The sequence below is a fragment of the Myodes glareolus genome, chromosome 19 (genome assembly GCF_982192425.1).
Source record: "Myodes glareolus chromosome 19, mMyoGla1.1, whole genome shotgun sequence".
NCBI classification, from domain to species: Eukaryota; Metazoa; Chordata; class Mammalia; order Rodentia; family Cricetidae; genus Myodes; species Myodes glareolus.
In genome coordinates, this window is record NC_142044.1 from 45,594,610 (window position 1) to 45,615,773 (window position 21,164).

General features: G+C 46.0%; 1 protein-coding gene across 2 annotated transcripts in view; it reads right to left on the minus strand.

Annotated features, from left to right (window-relative positions):
- Window positions 1–21,164, minus strand: part of Arfgap3 (ARF GTPase activating protein 3) — a 50,176-nt gene that overhangs the window by 20,351 nt on the left and 8,661 nt on the right. For both annotated transcript variants that reach the window (XM_048445003.3, XM_048445002.3), the window contains exons 3-8: window positions 17,265–17,337; window positions 15,236–15,367; window positions 13,454–13,537; window positions 9,072–9,159; window positions 6,430–6,489; window positions 2,176–2,222 (exon numbers count right to left, since the gene is read on the minus strand). In XM_048445003.3, coding sequence (XP_048300960.3) covers window positions 2,176–2,222; window positions 6,430–6,489; window positions 9,072–9,159; window positions 13,454–13,537; window positions 15,236–15,367; window positions 17,265–17,337 — 484 coding nt within the window. The remainder of the gene's footprint in view (window positions 1–2,175; window positions 2,223–6,429; window positions 6,490–9,071; window positions 9,160–13,453; window positions 13,538–15,235; window positions 15,368–17,264; window positions 17,338–21,164) is intronic.

Below are 21,164 nucleotides of genomic sequence, written 5' to 3' on the forward strand. Positions count from 1 at the left end.
AAAACCTTCCTTTTTATTTAGACAGAAAATGGGAGATGATGTGAGATGTCTTTCTGTATATGTGATGCTTTTATTGACTAATGAATAAAGTTGTTTTGGCCAATGGTTTAGCAGATTAAAGCCAGGCTAGAAAACCAAACAGAAATATAGAGAGAGTAGGTGGAGTCAGAGAGAAGCCATGTAGCTTCAGAAGAAGAGAGATGCCAGAATCTTTCCAGTAGGCCATAGCCTCATGGCAATACAGATTAATAGAAATGGGTTAATTTAAGATCTAAGGGGTAGCCAGGAATATGCCTAAGCTATTGACTAAGCAGTGTTATAATTAATAAAGTTTTGTGTGATTATTCAGGTCAGGGTGGCCAGGAAACTATTGAGCAGTCTCTGTTTACAAGAGACCAATTGAGATTCCTGCGCAGACCACCAAAGAGGCAACATGTAAGCTGTCACACTGAGAAAGAAAACGAGAGACTCTGGATTTATTCAGAGTTAAGAATAATCACCTTTGACCAAGGGAGGCCACCTGAAAAATCTACGATAGGAACAGATGGCCCAGATGACAGAGGTCTACATCCAGAACTGATCCAAGACTGCTGCCTGAGATGATCGAGACTCACAGGATACTCCAGTCATGACTTGATTATAACTCTAAATTTTCTTTAGGTCCCCTTAAGACTATCAGCGCCCCCAACCAGCAGGAAGTAGCCTGAAATACTACGCCCACATTCCCAACAAATGGATTATGGGTATTTTTCCTTTGTTTAAAAAAAAAAAAAAGAGAGAGGGAAATGGTGCGGGAGAATTATCTGTATTCTGTCAATCATATTTTAATAAAACGCTGATTGGCCAGGCAGGCAGTATAGGCGGGAAAGCCAGACAGGAAGTAGGGGTGGAGCAAAGAGACTGGGAGAATTCTGGGAAGCAGAGAGGTTCCTCTGCCATTCCTGCGCAGACCACCAAAGAGGCAACATGTAAGCTGTCACACTGAGAAAGGTACTGAGCCCATGTGGCTAACATAGATAAGGATAATGGGGTAATATATGTTATAAGAGTTAACAAGAAGCCTGACCTAATGGACCCATCAGCTTTATAACTTAAAAAAAAAAAAAAAAAAAAAAAGAGACCAATTGATGAACTTTGCTAGTATAAGGCAGAACAGAACTTCAAATTTTCTGCTTCATGAAAAAAATTGCCAGATACTATGGGTCTGTAGGCTGAAGATGGATGCCCAAATGTTCTAGAAGAACTTTGGGTGACTGTCCAGGCAGCAAGATGTTGCTGTCATTTCTAGAACTTTGTAAGTTGCTTATAATGTATTTCCTGTTTACTTAGGTAATATTATATCCTTCTTGGGTCTTTGATGGAATTGAAGACTAAATAGTTATAATTTTCCTTGCTTATGATAAAAGATAAATTAGATATAAAACTTCAAACTCACAAAGATAGGATAAATGATAGAGTATTTTCCTTATTTACTATGTTAAAGTTAAAATCTTCCTTTTTAATTAGACAGAAAAGGGGAGATGATGTGAGATGTCCTTCTGTATATGTGTTGCTTTTATTGGCTGATGAATGAAGCTATTCCAGCCAATGGCTTAGCAGAGTAAATCCAGGTGGGACATCCAAATAGAGATATAGAAAGAGAGTAGGCAGAGTCAAAGAGATGCCATATAGCCACCAAAGGAGAAAGATGCCGGAACATTACCAGTAAGCAAGTCTCGTGGCGGTACATAGACTAATAGAAATGGGTTAATTTAAGATGTAAGAGCTAGTGAGGAATATGCCTGAGTCATTGGCCAAATAGTGTTGTAATTAAGATAGTTTCTGAGTGATTATTCTGGTCTGGGTGGCTGGAAAAGGAAAACAAGTCTCTGTCTACACAATATAGTTTTTTTCCCCCTTTCCTTTTTTCTTTTTAAAGACAGATCTCACTGTGTAGCTGTGACTGACCAGGAACACACTCTGTAGATCAGGCTGGCCTTCAACTCTCAGAGATCCGCCTGCCTCTGTCTCCCGAGTGATGGGATTAAAGACATGTACCATCATAGTGATTTATGAAAGTCAGTATCATGTGCAGTGAGTATATGCCAGTTTAAAAAAAAAACAACTCATAAGAGAAAATGGATCTCTAGTCTTAAGAGTCAAACACCTGTATTTCTAACACAATGTAATACTCACTCCTTTTTTTGCTTGATTTGGTTTCTTTTTTATAATAGATGAAACTTCTGCCAAAGGGAAAAAAAAGAAGTCAGATAGAAGTTATGCATTACTTTTCTATTCTAGTGTCTTATAAATAAGATGCCTTGCTTGTATATGTTGTCAGGCATGTTCTCAGGTTCCCAGGGCTTCATCAGCACAGAGTCAGGGTATGACCATACACCACTGCCGCTCAGAGCAAACACCTGCTCTGAGTACACACTAAAGAAACAGTCTGTGCTTGTCCCAGGACCTGCTCCCCACAAGCATCTAAAAACACTCTTCTGTGAGATGGTTCAGTGAGTACAGGCGCTTGTTGCCAAGCCTGATAATCTGAGTTTGATCCCAGGACCCATGTGGTGAGCTTCTGTGAGCTGTCCTCTGACTTCCATACACATGTCATAGCATGTACCCCACTCCACAGATAACTAAAGTGTAATAAAAATAATTTTAAGAGGATCTAACTCTCCTATGAATTATATGCATCAAGAACTTCTAAAGTACAGCTATCACCCGGGTGAGACAAGGCCCGGACTTGGGGTTCTTTCTCTGTGTGATACAGCCTAATGTCAACCCTTAAACATTTATTGTCCTGCTTCCCCATATCTGCAAGGACCCTGAACCCCTTTCTTGGGAGGACTGTTTTTAATCAAATTTTCTTGTCAGACCTAAAGAGTTGTGACTCTCAAAGACTATATGGTTATGTTATGTTCTAAAGCACCTAAGAATTCAAAAGTCCTTCTCTCATATAGGTAAGAACATGTGACCCTTGATGACTGACATAGAAATCCAACATTCTTAAATAAACAGTCTTCACATGCCTCTTTTGTTTTGAGAGGTGCTGAGACTTGAGCGCCTCACCGGGATGCTCCATCACCCCAGCCTGACCTCAGCTGCGCAGCCCTGCACACTTCAAGCTGGCACTGGCCAAGGTGCCTTTGCTCTGAGGCTCTCCCCCAGGGCCACCACTTTGCCTTCTCATTTACTGTCTCCAGGAAGCAGCTGAGAGCTCCTTTATCAGCAAAGGAGCTGGTCTGCTCCTGGGGTTCTTGCTTCTATTTTATGTGTGGGTGTTTGCCTGCATGCTTACCTGTGTTCCATCTGTGTGCCTGGGGTTCACAGGGGCCAGAAGAAGGCATCAGATTGCCTGAGACTAGGGTTACAGACCGGAAACTGAATTTGGGTCCTCTGCAAGAGTAGCCAGTGATCTTCACCACCAGGCCCTCTCTAGCCAGTTCCTGTGGTTTCTTTGGATGCTCTCTCTGCTGCTTGTGTCCTCTATGCTGTCTATTGCTACCTTGAGCCTTGTTTGCTATCTGTGGCCCTTGGAAGCACTACCCCAACCCATGCCATCTAAGCTCTGTCCAGCCTCGGGCTCCAGCCACATTCTGTGATGGGTTTTTGGCATCCTCTGTCATTTGCTCCCAGGGGATGACAGAGCCTAGCAGCCCCCCAACTTCAGTCTTCAGAGCACTCCTATGTGATGAAAAACTGCAGCTCTTTGGCCCCAACTTCAGAAGATTTTGCTCATTCCATGCACCCTTATCAAGCTGACGAGATGACTGCACTGTTTGGGGCAGGGGAGCTCCCAGAGTTGGGCCAGGTGTCCCAGGTCATGAGCCCCACTCCCGTCAAGATTCTTTCTTCTACTGCAGAGCCCTGACAACCAAGTAATGATTGACTTCTGTCTTTGTTTTCTTTTTTAAAAAAGCTTTTATGCTGGGGATTGAACCAGAGCCTCAGGAATACTAAGCAAGCACCATACTGCTGAGCTATATCCCCACTCCTCATTTTTTTTTGTGTGTTGTTATTATCCCACTTATGGTTCTGTTGCTAGGCAGGCGAATCTCTGTGAGTTTGAGGTCAGTCTGGTCAGTTTGAGGTCAGTTATAGGATGGTCAGGGCTACACAGAAATTTTGGTAGTCAGACAAAAGTCAATGTTCAACTGATTCCCATCTGCCAAAAGGAGTCATTTCCCTTCCTTCTGGTAGAACTGGCATAAGCTCCATTGACATAAACCTGTGCTTGCAAATCAAAGCCCATGCTGGCCTCTAGGCTTCCTCAGTCCCTCAAAGCCCCTACCTCACCCCATCTCGGATTACTGCTGTCTTTATTATACCTCAACTCAGCCTCAATATACCAACTCTATCCCTTGTTATCTATCCTCTTGCTCTTTCCCTATACACTATTCTCCCTTCTCTAGTAGACAGCCCTGGCTATGTCCGATCTGTTTCTTCTCTCTGCTCTTGACTCTTCCAGATGCCTCTGGATGTTCTCTTGCTCTTATTCACAATAAAAAATGAGCAGTCATATTGGCATTTTCTTTACTGCACCCCCTCACACACGGTCATTACCATCACCATCATCAACATTCTCACTACCACCATCACCATCATCACCACCGTTACACTGCTCGGTGTTGCTGGCAATCAATCCTAGTAGGTAAGTGCTCCACCACTGAGGTAGCCTCAGCTCCTTAAAAACAGGAAACTGGGGCTGGAGAGATGGCTCAATGGTTGAGAGCATTGACTGCTCTTCCAGAGGTCCTGAGTTCACTTCCCAGCAACCATATGGTGGCTCACAGCCACCTGTAGTAAGATCTGTGCCAACTTCTGTCTGCAGGGACACATGCAGGAAGAACATTGTATGCATAATAAATGAATAAATCTTTAAAACGAAAAAAAATTGAAGAAATTGAGTCAAACGGTGGTAGTGTACACTTCTAATCCCAGCACTCTGGGAAGCAGAGGCAGGCAGATCTCTGTGAGTTTGAGGCCAAGCTGGTCTACAGAGCAAGTTCTAGGATGGGCTGCAAAGGTACACAGAGAAGCCCTGTCTCAAAAAACCAAAAGCCAAACCAAAAAACCAGGAAACTGGAGGCTGGAGAGACGGCTCAGAGGTTAATAGCAATGGCTGCTCTTACAGAGGACCTGGGTTTGAATCCCAGAACCCACGTGGTAGCTCACATCCATCTGTAACTCTAATTCCAGAGGATCTGACCCTTCTTCTGACCTCCGTAGGCTTTTGCATGTATACAGTGCAGACATACATGCAGGCCAAATACCTATTACAAAATGAAATACATAAATATTAAAAAGATAATAAAAACAGGACATGCCTGGCACTACACTCTAACTAAAGCCTGGGCTGGGGTTTTCCTATGGACTTACACACAGATCTTAGCATTCCGCCACTGAAACATGAGAAGCAGCCTGTCATTTAGTAGCTGCCTCTTTCGATGCTTTTTGGCCTTTCTACTAAGGTCTTAATATCAGTATTTCTGAATTTCACAAAAATACATGCTTTATAGTTTCTTTAAAATATCACTTTCTGAATCATTTTCTTTCTTTCTTTCTTTTGGTTTTTGTTTTTGTTTTTTGAGACAGGGTTTCTCTGTGTAGACCTGGCTATTCTGGAACTCACTATGTAGACCAGGCTGGCCTCAAACTCACAGGAATCTACCTGTCCCTGCCTCCCAAGTGCTGGGATTAAAGGAGTGTGCCACTACCACCCAGCTTTTCTATGTAATTTTTAATACACAGCTATATATTCTGGTTTCAGAATTACGTTTTGGTGACATAGGAAGAAAAAAGCCTGGGGCTGAGGGTACAGCTCAGTGGTAGAGCCCTTGCCTAGTATACATGAAGCCCAGTTCTACTCCAAGACACACACGCACACATGCATGCATGCACCCTTATGGTGGGAAGGGGAGCATGTAAATCCCCTGCTGTAGCAGACTGCAATCTTCAGCTCTAAGAAGAGACCAGAGCTAGACTTCAAGTGTGAAGAGGATCCCACGGGGACTCTCCTTTCCACTGCTCTGTTTTAGACTCCAATTGTACATGCCTCATAACCTGCTCCTGACTGAGAAGTCTGATAGATGGTGAAAATGACTAGAGGTTTAGTTATTTTTCATCAGTGTGGCTACTTTCCAATACATGAAAATTAATACACAACAATATCAGATTATAATTCCTTAAAAATGGAGCACTGGCTTTGAAGTTTAGAACATGGAGAAAATGCTGAGTGTCTGATGAAGGGTGGTGCAGGCTCTGAGCTCATATAGTGGGCATGTCTGTGAACCAGCCCCTGCAGGGTGCATAGCCACGGTGGCTACATAGAATAGCAGCTTTGCCTCATAAAACCCAGTAATGGGTTCAGTCACAATGCTGAACCACTGTAAGAACTGAGACCGGCAGAATTCAAAGATGACCCCTGGACCCTCAGCATATTACCTACTGTAGCCTTCCCTGGGGCGTTCAGACCTTCCACGCTTGGCCCTTGTTCTGGTCCACCTGAAATGTAAAGCACTGATGTTAATGCAGAAATGTTTCTCATCTGGGAACATCAGTCACCTTGCTTTTCAGGTCCATGATCTATTTCGTCATTATATATTTTTTTAAAACTTTTATTTAACTTTTATTTCATGTGCATTGGTATAATGATGTCAGATTCCCTAGACTGGAATTACAGACAGCTGAAAGCTGCCATGTGGGTGCTGGGAATTGAACTCAGGTCCTCCGGAGGAGCAGTCAGTGTTCTTAAATACTGAGCCATCTCAAACAGCCCCTCATCATTGTATTTTTTGATGGTGCACATGGCCAAGCTGGTGCTTTACCACTGAGCTACATCTCCATCTTTTTCATTATCATTTAAAGACAGGGTTTCGCTGTGTAAATCAGGCTGGCTTTGAACTCACAGAGATCCTGTCTGCCTCTGCCACCTGAGTGCTGGGATTAAATGTGTGGGCCACCATGCGGACCCTCATTGTTTAAAATATATTTTTCTTTTCAGTTGACATATAATAATCCTATGTATTTATGAGACACTGGCATTTTGACAATGTCCACAGTTTGTCTTGGTCATGTAGCATACCAAACATTAGCACCTCTCTGTGTCAGACACATTTGAAACCTCTCTACTGTTAGGCAGCGTTAGCAGATGCAGGTTATCCTAAGGTGCTGCGAAACATGGCCGTCATTCCCCTATCAAACTAGACCCCTGGCTCCATTACCACCCTCACACAACCTGCTCCCTGCCATAAGCAATTTGACTTAAAATTGCTGTAAGAGCTGGGCATGTTGGTGTCCTCCTGCAATCCCAGCACTCAGGAGGTAGAGGCAGGACAATCAGAAGTTCAAAGTCATCCTCAGCTATATGTAGCCCTGGGATACATGGGACTATGTCTTTAAAAAAAAAAAAAAGACAGAATTCTGTCCATTAAAATGTCAATGCATGTTTAAAACAATGGTTTTATAGAATGAAAATTAATGGTCTTTTCAACTGCTACCATTTAGAATTCCACTTTGTAATTGCTTTGGACAGGGTTTTATACAGCTCAGGCTGGCCTTCAACTCCCTAGGTAGCCAAGGATGACACTGAACCTGACTTTCCTGACTTTGCCCCTCAGTGCTAAGACTGTAGGTATGTGCCCCCACCCTGGTCTCAGAACTCTCACTCATCATGCGGTGGTTTACAGTAAGGCACTGAGTTCCCTACACTGCACATGGCACATCCACTGTACGCTCTGTCCATGGGACATGTATCACATGTAACACAAGGGACACAGCAATCTCCATAACAGGGTGTACTGTGCTAGAAGGGAGACAAAGTGCAGAAGGCAGCTGCAGCCCCAGAAGAGAAGGAAGGGGGAGGATGCCAGGCTGGACTCCTGTGTTTCTCCAAGGCATCTCGACCATAGGATACAAGAAAGAAATCCACATAGCCAGACTGTGGTGGCACACGTCTTTAATTCCAGCACTTGGGAGGCAGAGGCAAGTGGATCTGTTGAGTTCAAGGCCAGCCTGATCTACAGAATGAGTTCCAGAACAGCCAGGGCTACACAGAGAAACGCTGTCTTAAAAGATCAAAAAGGAGAAAGAAAGCAAAGGTTGTAAACCATAGGTGAAAAGCAGCTATGCTGGGGTTACCTTAGAGCTGACTCCTGGCTTCTGAAGCTGCTCTCCTACCACCCTTCCAGAGACAGACAGCACCAACTGTAATCCTTGCAGCAGAGTCCAATTCTGAAACTGTCTTGCTGCACCCCAACCCAAAGGCTGCCACTGAGCCTCCTTCCACAAGCCAGCATGTCTTTCCTGGGTCCCACATCCTAAGTTCATGTTTGGCTGTCAAAGGTGCGTTTTATTGTTAATTTACTGTAACATTTGGCCTTATGAAAGAAAGATGCTCAGTTTTAGACACAATGGGCACCCTAGGTCATTTCTAATGCATACATTAGATCACACAATGACTGACAGCATATTTACAGTACATTTACAGCTGGGTGAGGTGGTGCATGCCTGTGAGCCTAGCACTCTTCCTCGACGACCTCATGAATTTTTAGACAGCCTGTAAAACATGAGACTCTGCCTCAAAAAACCATTAAGTCAATAAAGTTCTGCAATACAGCTATAGCAGATGTGTGTGACTGACTTACTGTGAAATAGTTATTAAACAATTTTAAAATGGAAATCTTAGCCAGGCATGGTGGCACATGCTTTTAATCACAGCACTCCAGAGACAGAGACAGAGGCAGAGGCAGGTGGATCTCTACCAATTCGAGGCCAGCCTGGTCTACCTAGTTTCAGGACAGCCAGGACTACACAGAGAAACCTTGCCTTAAAAGTTATAAAACTAAATTTAAAAAAGCACTCTGAAATCTTGTCTTCTATTATAAAAGTCCACACTTCAATGCTGCATCACAGCAGACACTGATGACCCAGTTTTCCTATTCTCTAGCTGACGTCTTGCTGGGACTCTTCTAGAATGTCTTTAGAATCCATAGGCTAACACAAAGGGTTTCTACTTTAACTTTAACAGTTTCAGCTTGGCCACTAGACCACAGAACAGTGTTCTGTGTTGACTTCATGGGCCCCACCTTCATTTTTTTCTGGAGTGGTTTCCACGGTCCTCGGTGTTAAAGGAGCTGGTTCTGGCTGTGCCGATGCCCGCACGGTACCACTGACCTGAGGTGAGATGAGAGAAGTCATTAGCAGGAAAGCAAGGACTCATCACTAACAGCAAATCAGCATCAGGGTAGCAGTGCAGGAGCCTCTTCAGAGCATGTGCCAGAGGCAAGACTCCCAAAGGATCTGTCTACAGCCCTGCCTAAATGTTCAAATGTCTCACTTTGCCCACCATTTTTTTTTTGTTTGTTTATTTTTTGAGACAGAGTATCATGAATCCCAGACTGGCCTAGAACCTGGTATTGTGGCAGAAGATGACCCTGAACTTTTGACTTTTCTCCTTTCACTTCCCAGTGTTGGTATTACAGATGCAAATCAGCACCCAGCTTATGATATCTGGGAATAGAACCCAGGGCCTTGTGTTCTCTCTAGCAAGCGCTCTACCAACTCAGCTATATTTCCAGCCTCTTCCCTTCTAAGGTGTAAATTTTGGAATTTTTGTTTTTGTGAGACAGGTTTCAGTATGCAGCCTTGGCTAGCCTCAAACTCAGAGATCTTTGCTTCCTGAGTGCTGGGATAAAGGTATGCACCACCACACCCAGCTGGAATAATTTCCGATTTATGCAAAAGTGATCCAGATCATACAGAACATTTCTATGTACTCAGGCTCCTCTGCACATCTGTCAGCGCAGGAAATGGTCCTGGATGCAGCACCTAGGCCCTGCAGGCTCTGTAGGGCTGCTGTATCCACAGTCATTTCCTCTCCTCTTGGAGCCACTCAGGGACCCAACCATGAGGTCTGGTGCCCCTGTGGCTTGTCATCATTTTTCATGGCCTTAGAAGCTTTTGAAGGACGTTGTCCAGTGCTTCGTAGCAGAGTGCTTCTCTCCTGGCCTGTGTCAACATGACTCAACACTGGAGACGGTCCCCTGACCCTTGGTGAGGGGATGTGGCATCCTTTCCAGTCTTGGCAGGTGTCTCCCAGCCTGACCTGCACCTGAGGAATGGCCAGCTGAGCTCCGTGTCCTGAAGACTCCACTCACAGCTCAGGGTCTGAGAGGAAGACCCACCCCTCCCCCATTCATGCTGTACTCACTGAAGTCACACAGACTCCTGGTGACAGATGCTCTTTGGGTGGTAACAACACTGATTTTATAGTTCAGACTGCCCCAGTTTTGGCCACAGGGGTGGGGGAGGTCTTTTAGGCTGCCTACGAGTGCTGTGGATGAAGCCTGTCCACTCTCCCCGGGTCACCTCGCTTTCCAGCCTGAGCTCTAACTCTACAAGACTGTCTGCACGCCTGTCAGAAACCTCAGCGGTCATTTCAGACCGGTAGCCTGGCTCCACTGCTGGAACATGGGAATTAGAAAGCAGGAGGGCTGAGGGGCTGGAGAGACAGCTCAGTGGTTAACAGCACCGGCTGTTCCTGTAGAGGACTCAGGTTCAGTTCCCAGCACCCACATCAGGCTGTTTACAACTACCTAGAACTCCAGCTCCAGGGACATGGTGTCCTCTTCTGACTTCTGCAGGCACCAGGCACACATATGTTGCACACATATACATGCAGATACTCACATACACATAAACAAGTCTTTCGAAACCAAGGCTAGATGCTGAGGGTGTTTGCCGAGCCAGGATGTCACTGTCTCTAGGCATTCTTATTTTTTTGTTGTTTTTGTTTTTTTGTTTTTTGAGACAGGGTTTCTTTGTAGCTTTGGAACCTGTCCTGGAACTAGCTCTTGTAGACCAGGATGACCTCAAACTCACAGAGATCCGCCTGCCTCTGCCTCCCAAGTGCTGAGATTAAAGGCGTTTGTCACCGCTGTCCACGTCTCTAGGCATTCTTGGGATGGGGTGGGGAAGCTAGATGACTTGCGTGCACATCTATCTAGAGTCTCCATCTGCACATGTGCAGACATGCACTACAGAGATGACACAGATACACATGAGTTCTCCTTCGACTCTCCAACCCAAGACCACACCATACAAAACCACACCATGCTGCTCCTGGCTCTCTCTTCCCAGCCCATCTTTTTACTGCTGCCATTTCTCAGCTACTAAGCATGGCTATTCAGTCTATTCTGTATTTAGCACTGTGTTAAACAATAGCCACATTCCCAGCCAGGCTGGCCTCAACTCATGAGTGCTGGGTTACATATCTGTGTCCCCATCCTCAGCTTCTGGTAACCCCTTATTATGTCGTCAATGACAACATATATATGCAAATTATAATAGCAAAAAAGAAATAAATCAAGATTTATCGTGTGTGTGTGTGTGGTATCGTGGGCATATATGTTCACGGGTGTGTGGGTGCAGGTGTGTGCAGAGGTCAGAGGTTGATACTAGATGTCTTCCTTGATCCCTCTCCCTTTATTTACTGGGGCAGGGTTTCTTGCTGAGTCTGGAGCTTGCTGACTCAGCTAGTCTAGAAAGACAGTTTGCATCAGGGACTCCATCTCTCTCTCCTGAGCCCTGGGATTACAGGAAGGCTGCTACCTGTTCAGCTTTACGTGGTTCTCGTATCCAAACTCCAGTCCTCATGCATGGCAAGTGCTTTATCTACTGAGCCATTTCCCCAGTGGGCTTTTGCGTTTTAAATTTGATTTTTCTAGTCAGAGCCTCACACTACGGCCCAGGCTGTTCTGGAACTCACTCTACAGCCAAAGTGGGCCTCTAACTTGTAGCAGTGGTGCGTCTCAGCCTCGGCAGCACAGGACCATGATGTATAGTGCTTGCATCTTGGTCTTGCTTTTAAATGCCCTCCAAAAGCTTAAGCGTCACTCACTTGGTCTCCAGCCTGCAGAGGGGAGGTTCTAAAGGGAGGTCTCAGGGCCTTTGGAGGGAAAAAAGGGACCCTAGTTCCTCTGGCCATGAGGTAAGCAGTTTTGCTTCTCTGTATGCTCCCCACCAGTGTCCTAATGCTGAACAGGCGTAGGAGCTACAAGACAAACCATCCCCGACTGCTACGGAACAGTCTTTGTGCACTGGAAACATGCATTACTCTCACTGGCTAATACTGAGCTCACTGGCCTAGAGCTGGGCAGGCAGAGATTAGGTGTGAGAGCCAGACGAGGAGTCACCAGAAGGTGCCAGGAGGTGCAAAGTGTGCAGGATGGGCAGTACATAGATGAGGTAACGAGCCTCGGGGCAGCACAGAGATGAATAGAAACGGGTTCATTTAAGTGATGGGAGCTAGCTAAAAACATGTCTATCAGCTGATCATCTGTAAATATTAAGTCTCCATGTGGGTATTTGGGGAGCAGCTGGTGGGACAGAGCTAATCAGTGGTCTAGATGAAAGACTCTGCCTACACCAGTCTGTAATCTCCAAACAAACCTGCATCACCATAAATCTCTCTTCTTGGGTATATGCCACCATGACAGACATGAACATGTAACTTCATTTTAAAACTGAGAAAGCAGCAGCCCCTCCTGAATGAGACTGTAAGGATCAGGAAGAATACAGACCACAGGGCTCTCAGCCAGAAGTCTGCAAGTGTTGCTTCTCAGGACCTGTTAGTGTTTTGGGTCTTACAAGCTCTACCTTCTCTTAGCAAAGTGACTTGAGAGGGAGCCAGTGAAGCCCTGGGGTTGGCTGTCACTGCTGCAATATAACTGTGCATTCCATCTCCCCAACACTACTGCACTGGCTTCTCTGTATTTCACTAGTGTCACTTAATTCTCACAGTAAGCCTTGACATCAGGGCACGGAGATTTACCCCCAGGACGACAGGGCACTGAGATTTACCCCCATGATATCAGGGCACGGAAATTTACCCCATGACAATTGTCTTTATTCTGCAGTCACCAAGCTCTGAGTTGGCTAAGAAAGAGCACTCAGTTTCCCCAGAGCTAGGTACAGAGGTGACCACATTCCAGTCAGCAAGACAGGAAGAGGGGTGTGGTTGCCACTTCCAGACTGTCTCTGAAACAAGACAGGGCCCTTGCTGTCCCGGAGTGTACCCCTTGCCTATGAACTGTGAAAGAGAGAACTCCTAGGCCCCAGGTTAGACCACAAGTCAGAAGTCATGAATGGAGAACAGCACAGGAAACGTGTCAGGCAGCCTGTCACTTACTGCATCTCAAATGCATGCTTGTTAGGGCTTCCAGAACAAGCACATTTTAAAATTATGGGAAGCATGGCCGAAGAGATTGCTCAGTGGTTAAGAGCTTGCAATGCTCTTGCAGAGGACCCGAGTTCAGTTCCCAGGACCCATGTAAGGTGGCTCACAACTACCAGCTCCAAGAGTCTGATGCCCTCTTCTGGACTCCATGACACTGCACTCACATGTACAAACCCCCATATACATACACATAATCTAAAACAAACCTTGAGAACAAAACAGCAAACTTACCTCCTGAGAGGCATGAGCAGCAAAAAAATCCTCCTCCTTTGGGGGAGGGGACACAGGTGGAGCCGCACAGCTGTCAAGCCACAGCTGAAAGGAAAACAAAACAGAGATTAGCAGGGAGTTTACCTCAGCTCTCCCCTCCCCTCTGGAGCTTGCAGCTGACACTGCCTAGTACCTCATGCACAACACCAGAGTGTCCAAACACTCTGAGCACACTGTGGAAAAAGCTGTCACTCCACAGTCCACACCCTCAGGAGGTCAAGGACCCCAGTTCCTGAAACCCTTTTAGATATAAGTGTAGGTTCTAAACCACAGTGACTAGGCCCAGTCCATACCCAGAATTCCATCCTCACTGAAGTTGCTTAACACCCTTGATGCTTTCAACCCATCTCCAGACACTAGCAAAGATGAGCTGTGCGGAAAGCATGTTCCTGGCTGAGGCTGGGGCAGGCACACTGCCCTGTGCTTCAGTCCTCAGACTAACAAATGAGTGGCCTTCCTGTGCCCCATCAGGGCATGCCTTCCTCACTGCAATGCCTTTTATTCTAATGGTTTCCACGTTAAACACAGCCCCAAAGAGCTAAGCAGTATCTAGGACTCCCAGGCTTCCAAGGGCTGTGATGAGCCTTCAATAAGATCCATCAGCCCTGAGCTAAGGCCCCTATGTGGTCAATGCTCACATGTCACCAATATGTATCAAACAAGGCTGGCAATTAATAAATTCTTTGGCAGCATGAAGTGGAAGCCCAGGGTCGTTCACAGAAAGCAAGCATTCTGTCACTGAGCTCAAGCCCATAAACATTTATGATTGACTGATCTTCATTTTCAAGACCCTGACTGGCTTAGAACTCACTGTGTAGATCAAACAGATCTCATAATTGAGGTGATCCTCCTGCCTCTTCCTTCCAAGTACTAGGATCCGAGGTCTGCGCCACCCTGTTCACTTATTTTTGTTTCTGAGATGGGGTCTCAGCCCAGACTGGGCTTGGACTTGGATTCCTCCTGTTTCTGCCTCCTAAGTGCTGGAATCCCAAGTGTGAACCAGCGCACCTAGCACTAAAATGATAAATCTTTAACTGGAAGCACACATTAAGCAGTTATGTATTGCTTAGTTAATGGAAACATGACCATGACCTGTGTGACCCATGGCCAGAAGGAACCTAACGTCTCCAGCAGTGATCCTCAGTGTCCACTGTGCTGAGAGCTGGGCTGACCTGGAAAAGGAATATGCTTCCATGTCTAAGACCTGGATTACTTGGCAAAGCCAGTAACAGCCTGGGGCCAGGGTCTTGGGGGAACTGTGATTAAAACCTGAGAACTCAACTCTTGCCCCTTAAAGGACTGTGGTTATCAGTCCCAAGGCTGCTGTGTGCTCTGTCTGAGACACACTTGGTACCCTTTGTTCCCTTTGTACGACACTGCTTGATTAGCTTCCTGCTGACTTTGTCCCATTGGGCAGTAGCTTTCTGCTGATCCTTGCAAACTGTATATAAGATGCTGTACTTCTTAATAAACTCGTTTGCACACAACACCAACTTGGATAAGACCTCCAAGCCCAGCTTTTCTACTTCCTTGATCCTCGCATCTCCTGGCCCTCCCCTTTAGGCCCTGTCACTGAAGAATGACCTGCTGGTCCAGGTCACATGTGAATTGACAGGGCAGAGTCCTCCTAATAATGAGGGTCCTCCATGCCCTGGCTCCTCACAGAAGACTTTAGAGAGAGTTTTACTGCTTGGGATTAAATGAACGCTTTTTACTGAATGAACTTTATTTACTGGGACTCACGTCAGTGCCGTGCTTCCGGGTGGCCTGGGTGGCCAGAGACTTGACTTTCTCCCGGTAAAGCTGAGCCGCACGGCTGTTGTACTTGGCGTTGGTGTCACTGGTGGTACACCCGTGCTGGTGGAAGAAGGAGGACTACAGAGAAAAGCAGACAAATTAACAGAAATATCACAAGACTTCTGACCTCAGGCTCAAAATGCTACTGAATGAGAGACTTAAAAAGTTCAAGGGAAAATGAAAATAATTAGACACCATGAAAGCTCTAAAGTAAATTTCCCTTACAGAAGGGAATCCTTGGGGTCGACGAGACAGTTTAGCAGGGAAAGGTTTAGGCTGCAAAGGTGACAAACTGAGTTCAATCCCCAAGACCTATGTAGTGGGAAAAGAGGTTCACCTCCTACAAGCTGTCTTTTGACCTCTACACACACATACAAAGACATGAATGGAATAAAAAATTTAAAAAGAAAATCCCTTCAAATATAGTAACAATATTTTTATTTTTAACACTTATTGATTGTTATATGGATTGTTGGGGGTGCGTGTGTGCATATATGACATCTTGGGGGCTCTGTTATCTTGTTCCAGAAAATGAGTTCCAGGTATAGAAGTCATGTCACCTGGCCTGACAACAGGCTGAACCATCTTGGGTCCTAAAGTTAATGTTTGATAAAACAAGACCCAGGACTAGATAGAGAATGGGTTAACCGGCCTTTGGAACTGCACCAACCACCTGTGCTGACTCGAAGGCTACTCTGAGGAGGGTTTCCATGGGAGAGGCAGGGGCTCGCTATGTATCTCTGTGAGTTCAGGCCAGCCTCATCTACACAGCAAATTCCAGGACAGCCAGGGCTGCATAGCCTCAAAAGAGAAACCAGGCAGGACAAAGGTCTTAGAGAATAAATGACAACTCTTCATTACAGGGTCTCACTATATAGTCTTGGCTGGCCTTGAACTCACAGAGCTCCTTCTGCCCCTGCCTGCTGGGTGTCAGGTTTATCGACATGGCCACCACATGTGACAACATATGACTTCTTACACCTGGCTGAACAGCACCTCTGAAAATGTTTCATTCACCAGTCAGTAACATTTGGAAAAGAAGGGAGTGTCAGTGTCTCAAAAGACCTTTCGGGCTAGCATCTTTTCTCCTCCTCTGACAACTTCATGTGTGTATATAACGTGTTTTGGTCATTTTTACCTTCTATTAGGCTCTCTCATCACTGCTTATTCCCAACAAGGCCCCTTCTTCTTTCATGCCTATTGTAGGGCTTGCTTTTTTGTGTGACCCACTGAGTTTAGTCACGTATGGTTATTTACTGGAGCCTGTACAACTACCCCATGGCTACACCACTGAAGAAAATGATTCCCACACACACACACACACACTAGCTTCTTTGAACCAGTTTCTGGTCTACCACTGGATAGACCTGATTCTCTCTAGTTAATGTAAATATACACATTCCAGTGTAAGCACAGAGGCTCCCCCTCAAGGGTTAAAACCTCCTTTTTATTTAAAAGATTTATTTATGTACATATATGAGCGCTGTATTTGCATGTGTGCCTGCATGACAGAAGAGGGTATCAGATCCTATTACAGATGGTTGTGATCCACTATGTGGTTATTGGGAATTGAACTCAGGACCTCTGGAAGGGCAGCCAGTGCTCTTAGCCTCTGAACCATCGCTCCAGCCCCTCCTTCTGGTTTAAGCACACCAGGTTTTCTAAATCCTCACTTGCTTTCAGATTCCTTAAAGCACTTAGACTCCTTCATTTTCTTGTGGATTTACTTCTTCAGTTGTGCTCTGACTACCACCAGAGGGGTTGGTTTGTTACCAGACACCCAGCATCCAGCTCAACAGGTACTCACTCAATGGGTTTCTGAATTAAAAAAACGTCTTTGATGTTTCTGGTCATTGAGCCTGCTTTTTGTCATCTGCCCCCAACCCCGCCACATTCATCCCCACCCTGAGCAACCCAAACAGAAAGGGATTGAACTTCAGTAAAAAGGAGGAAAGGGCAAGTCTGGGGAACTTACAGCATTCGCGTTCCCTCCAACTTGCATGCATCGAAGCTGAAACCAAGACCAGTTCGAATCCAGCTCTGTGGATCTGGAAAGAAACAAGATCCCACAGTGTGAAAACTCACCTTCTCTGGCATCAAACTGCTAACGAACCTTTCATAACATTTCCTAGAGCACTGGGATTTGGGACCTCTGTGCAGTCAAGCACAGTGGTGTGTACCTGTAATCCTCACCCGGCAGGCAGAGGCAAGAGAACTGTAAGTTGGAGCCTTGCCAAAGTTCCATGAGAGCCTGTTTCAAAAACCACAAAGGTGGCTGCTATTGTGGGTTCTTTACCTGCATGTGTGTCTGTACAGCTCGTGTACGCTCGGTCCTTCAGAGGCCCGAAGACGGAGTCTGATCCCCTAAAGTTACACACAGTTATGAGTCTCCACATGGGTGCTAGGGAACCAAACCCGGGTCCTCTGGAAGAGCAGCAAGGGCTCCTAACCACTGAGCCATCTCGCCAGCCCCTTTAAGCGGGGGGGGGGGGGGGATATTTAACTACGTTAACAAATTCCCTCGGAACCCTGGATTCCCACAACAAAAGGTTCCGATGGTGGAGGCCTGAGCATGCCCCATAGGAGGTCTGGGCAGTGGCCACTCCAATAGGAAGAACTGCTGCCCAGCAGAGTCCTATGAAAGCTGAGTGCTGAGGAAAAAGTGCTCTTGCTAACCAATGGAGTAGCGGGAAGGTGGTCTATGAGGTCAGGAGATAGTGGCCTCCCTCGCATTTCACTAGTGGCTACCCAACACAGCACTTCTGTAAGTAGAGTGTTTAAGTAGATTTTGGCGGAATGAATGCTGACTTCCCCTAGTCAGCAGTACAGAGGAAAGAAAAGATGTGGTGAACGGTATGGACTGCGCTAGGGCATTTGTTTCCAATGTGAGGGTTCTTCCTTCAAGGCCACATGTCCCCTTCCATGATGGTGTCGTGCTGAGGCTCCTGCTTGAGTCCCTTGAGAGGCACCCAGCTGAGTCTGAGCTGAGGATGTGAACAGAGCAGCCCTGGGTGCTGGGCAGGGCCAGGGCAATTCCAGCCACTGTTGAATTCTGGACCCCAGGCATCATGAAGTCTGGTGTTTATACGCACACTCCTACCTTGTTTCGCTGGATGTCCACCAAAGACAGGTTAGAAATTACTGGTCCTTGTAAAAATCACTACCTTGAAATTTAATCTAAAATCACAAACTCCACTTGGTTAAATACACCAACCATGACACACTGAAAGCTCCGCCTGCTGGCGCTCATCTGTGTGTACATGTGTGACTGGCAGGGCGAGAAGGAGGAGGAAGGGAGGACCCAGAACAGGGGCTTCCATGCCTCACTTACATGTGTGGGTGCTGATTAGACCTTTTCCACTGAGCATTTGAATGTCTTCTTTTGAGTTGGGACATGAGGTTGCTGAGGATGGTCTTGGACTTGTGAACTCAAGTGATGCCCTTAGCCTCCCCAGGGCTGGGTTCCTGGCATGTGCCACTCTGCCAGGCTTGTGATGGCTTGTTTGTTTGCTTGTTTGATTTTTGAGACAGGGTCTTTTTATGTAGTCCTGGCAGACCTGGACTTCACTATGTAGACCAGGTTGGCCTTAAACTTGGCAATGATTGTCCTGGGTAACGTGTGCCCTGGATTTTCTCCTGTCCATAGCCTAGGCAGTTGTCCGTTGGCTCGGTACTTTTTAGTTGTTATTTTTTGAATCATCCATTAGTGTGTGACTCATGCAGTTACATTTATCTGACTTTGAAAAGGAACACGGTTGGACCTGCACGGACCCAGCAGATCTAGCTGCCCAGGTTCCAGACTCCAGGCCAGTCCTCCTCCTACCTGATTTCCTGTAACTGTGTGCGCGGGCACATGCCTTAGAGGTGAGCAAGAGGACAGGCCAGAAGATAAGGAAGGGACCTGGAAAGGAGAAAAGGACAGAACAGCCCCAAGCAGAAGGAGTGTGCTTCCTCTGCTCTGGACAGGGTGTGGCATTGTATCTGAACAGCTAATGACAAATTTGGGAAAAACATTTTCAAAAGTAAATCTGGAAGCTGGGAGAAGGATGGTGGTGTTGGTGTCTGTAATTCTAGTGCTTCAGGAGGCTGAGGAAGGAAGGTCTCAAGTTCAAGGCCAGCCTAGGCAGTGCACAGAGTGAGTTCAAGGTCAGCCTGGGAAAAGTACAAAAGCCTGTCCCAAAAAGTGCAAAGAGGCTGAGGATCTAGCTCAGCGGAAGAACAGCTGCCCAGCATTCACTGGTGTGGCACTGTATGCATCCAAGTTTCTTGGTTCTGTCCCAAGGGGGCTTACACACTGACAAAAACACACGCATGAACTTATACACTTAGCTATTTTTTAAAAAAAAGATTTTATTTATTTATTATGTATACAACATTCTGCCTCTATGTATACCTGCACACCAGGAAAAGGGTGCCAGACCTCATTACAGAAGGTTGTGAGCCACCATGTGGTTGCTGGGAATTGAACTCAAGACCTCTGGAAGAGCAGTCAGTTCTTTAACCACTGAGCCATCTCTCCAGCCCCCACTTAGCCATTTTCACAAACAAAAATTAACTCATGCCTTTAATCCCAGCACTCAGGAGCTTGAGGTCAGTCTGGTCTACAGAGACAATTCTAGGAATAGCCAGGGCTAGATAGTGAGACCCTGTCTAAAAAACAAAAAGAAAACTCAAAAGTGTCAAAAACATAAATGTAAGACTTGAAACTATAAAACTATGGGAAACTATAAAACTAAACTATAAAACTAAAACTATGGGGAAAAAAAACAGGAGTTCATGGCCATGGGCTCAGTGCCCATTGTTTGAGAAGTATTTGAAAGGCACACACTATCTGGACGTCAGGAAAGTTTCCAACAGGTCTATCAGAAAACAGAGTAGAGTCATCATCCATCAAATGGGAGGAAATTCTCAAATCATTTCTGTTATAAGGGTCAATATACAGCAAACAAAAAAAAGTCTGAAAACTCAACACAACAAACAACTCAATCCAAACCAGGGAAGAACTTGAACAGAAAGTCTTCTAAGAAGATACAGAGATGGGTACAGTGCACAAGACACTGAGCGCTATCACTGGGGAATTCACATCACACCCAATGGCTGTTAATAGAAATAAAGGAGGGAGGGAGGGAGGGAGGGAGGGAGGGAGGGAGGGAGGGAGGGAGAGAAGGAAGGAAGGAGGGCTGGCTTGGGGGTCTAGCTCAGCAGCAGAGTACCTGTGCAGCATGCATGAGGCCCCAGTTTAGTCCCTGGCACCACAGAAAAGACTAAAGGGCAGGATCAGGAGGGTGAGGACCAGGAAGAAGAATAGAGACAGGAGAGGAGATGGAAAAAAAGAAGAGGAGGAGGAAGAAGAGAGGAGGAGGAAGAGGAAAAAGTCAAGTGACAGATGTTGATAAAAATGAGCAGAGACTGGGAGCCTAGTGCATTGCTGGGGGGATGTAAGAAGGCCCAGGCATTCTGTAACAGGGAGGGCTTCCTCAAAACAGGAGAGATGTAATCCCCACCTGAGTCATCAACAGCACTTCCGGGTACCAGCCCAAAAGGACTCAACAGTTCCCAATGTGATGTGCATGCACCTGTGCTCAAGACAGCTTTACTCAATGGCTACAACACGGGAGCAACCCGTGTCCATTCATGGCTGGACAGAGAAGTAAATCAGTGTCTACAGACGGCTGGGATATTGTTCAGCCTCGTTAAAGGACGGGAACACTGATTATGATGAGCCTTGATAAGAGTGAGCCAAGCAAACGGAGCCAGTGCCCAACAAACACCCCAGCTCTATTCACATGATGTGTGAGGTTAGAGTCAGTGTCCCCACAGGCTCTTGTGTTAAAGCCTGTAGTCCCAGCTGGTGGTGCTGTCTGAGGAGGTTCTG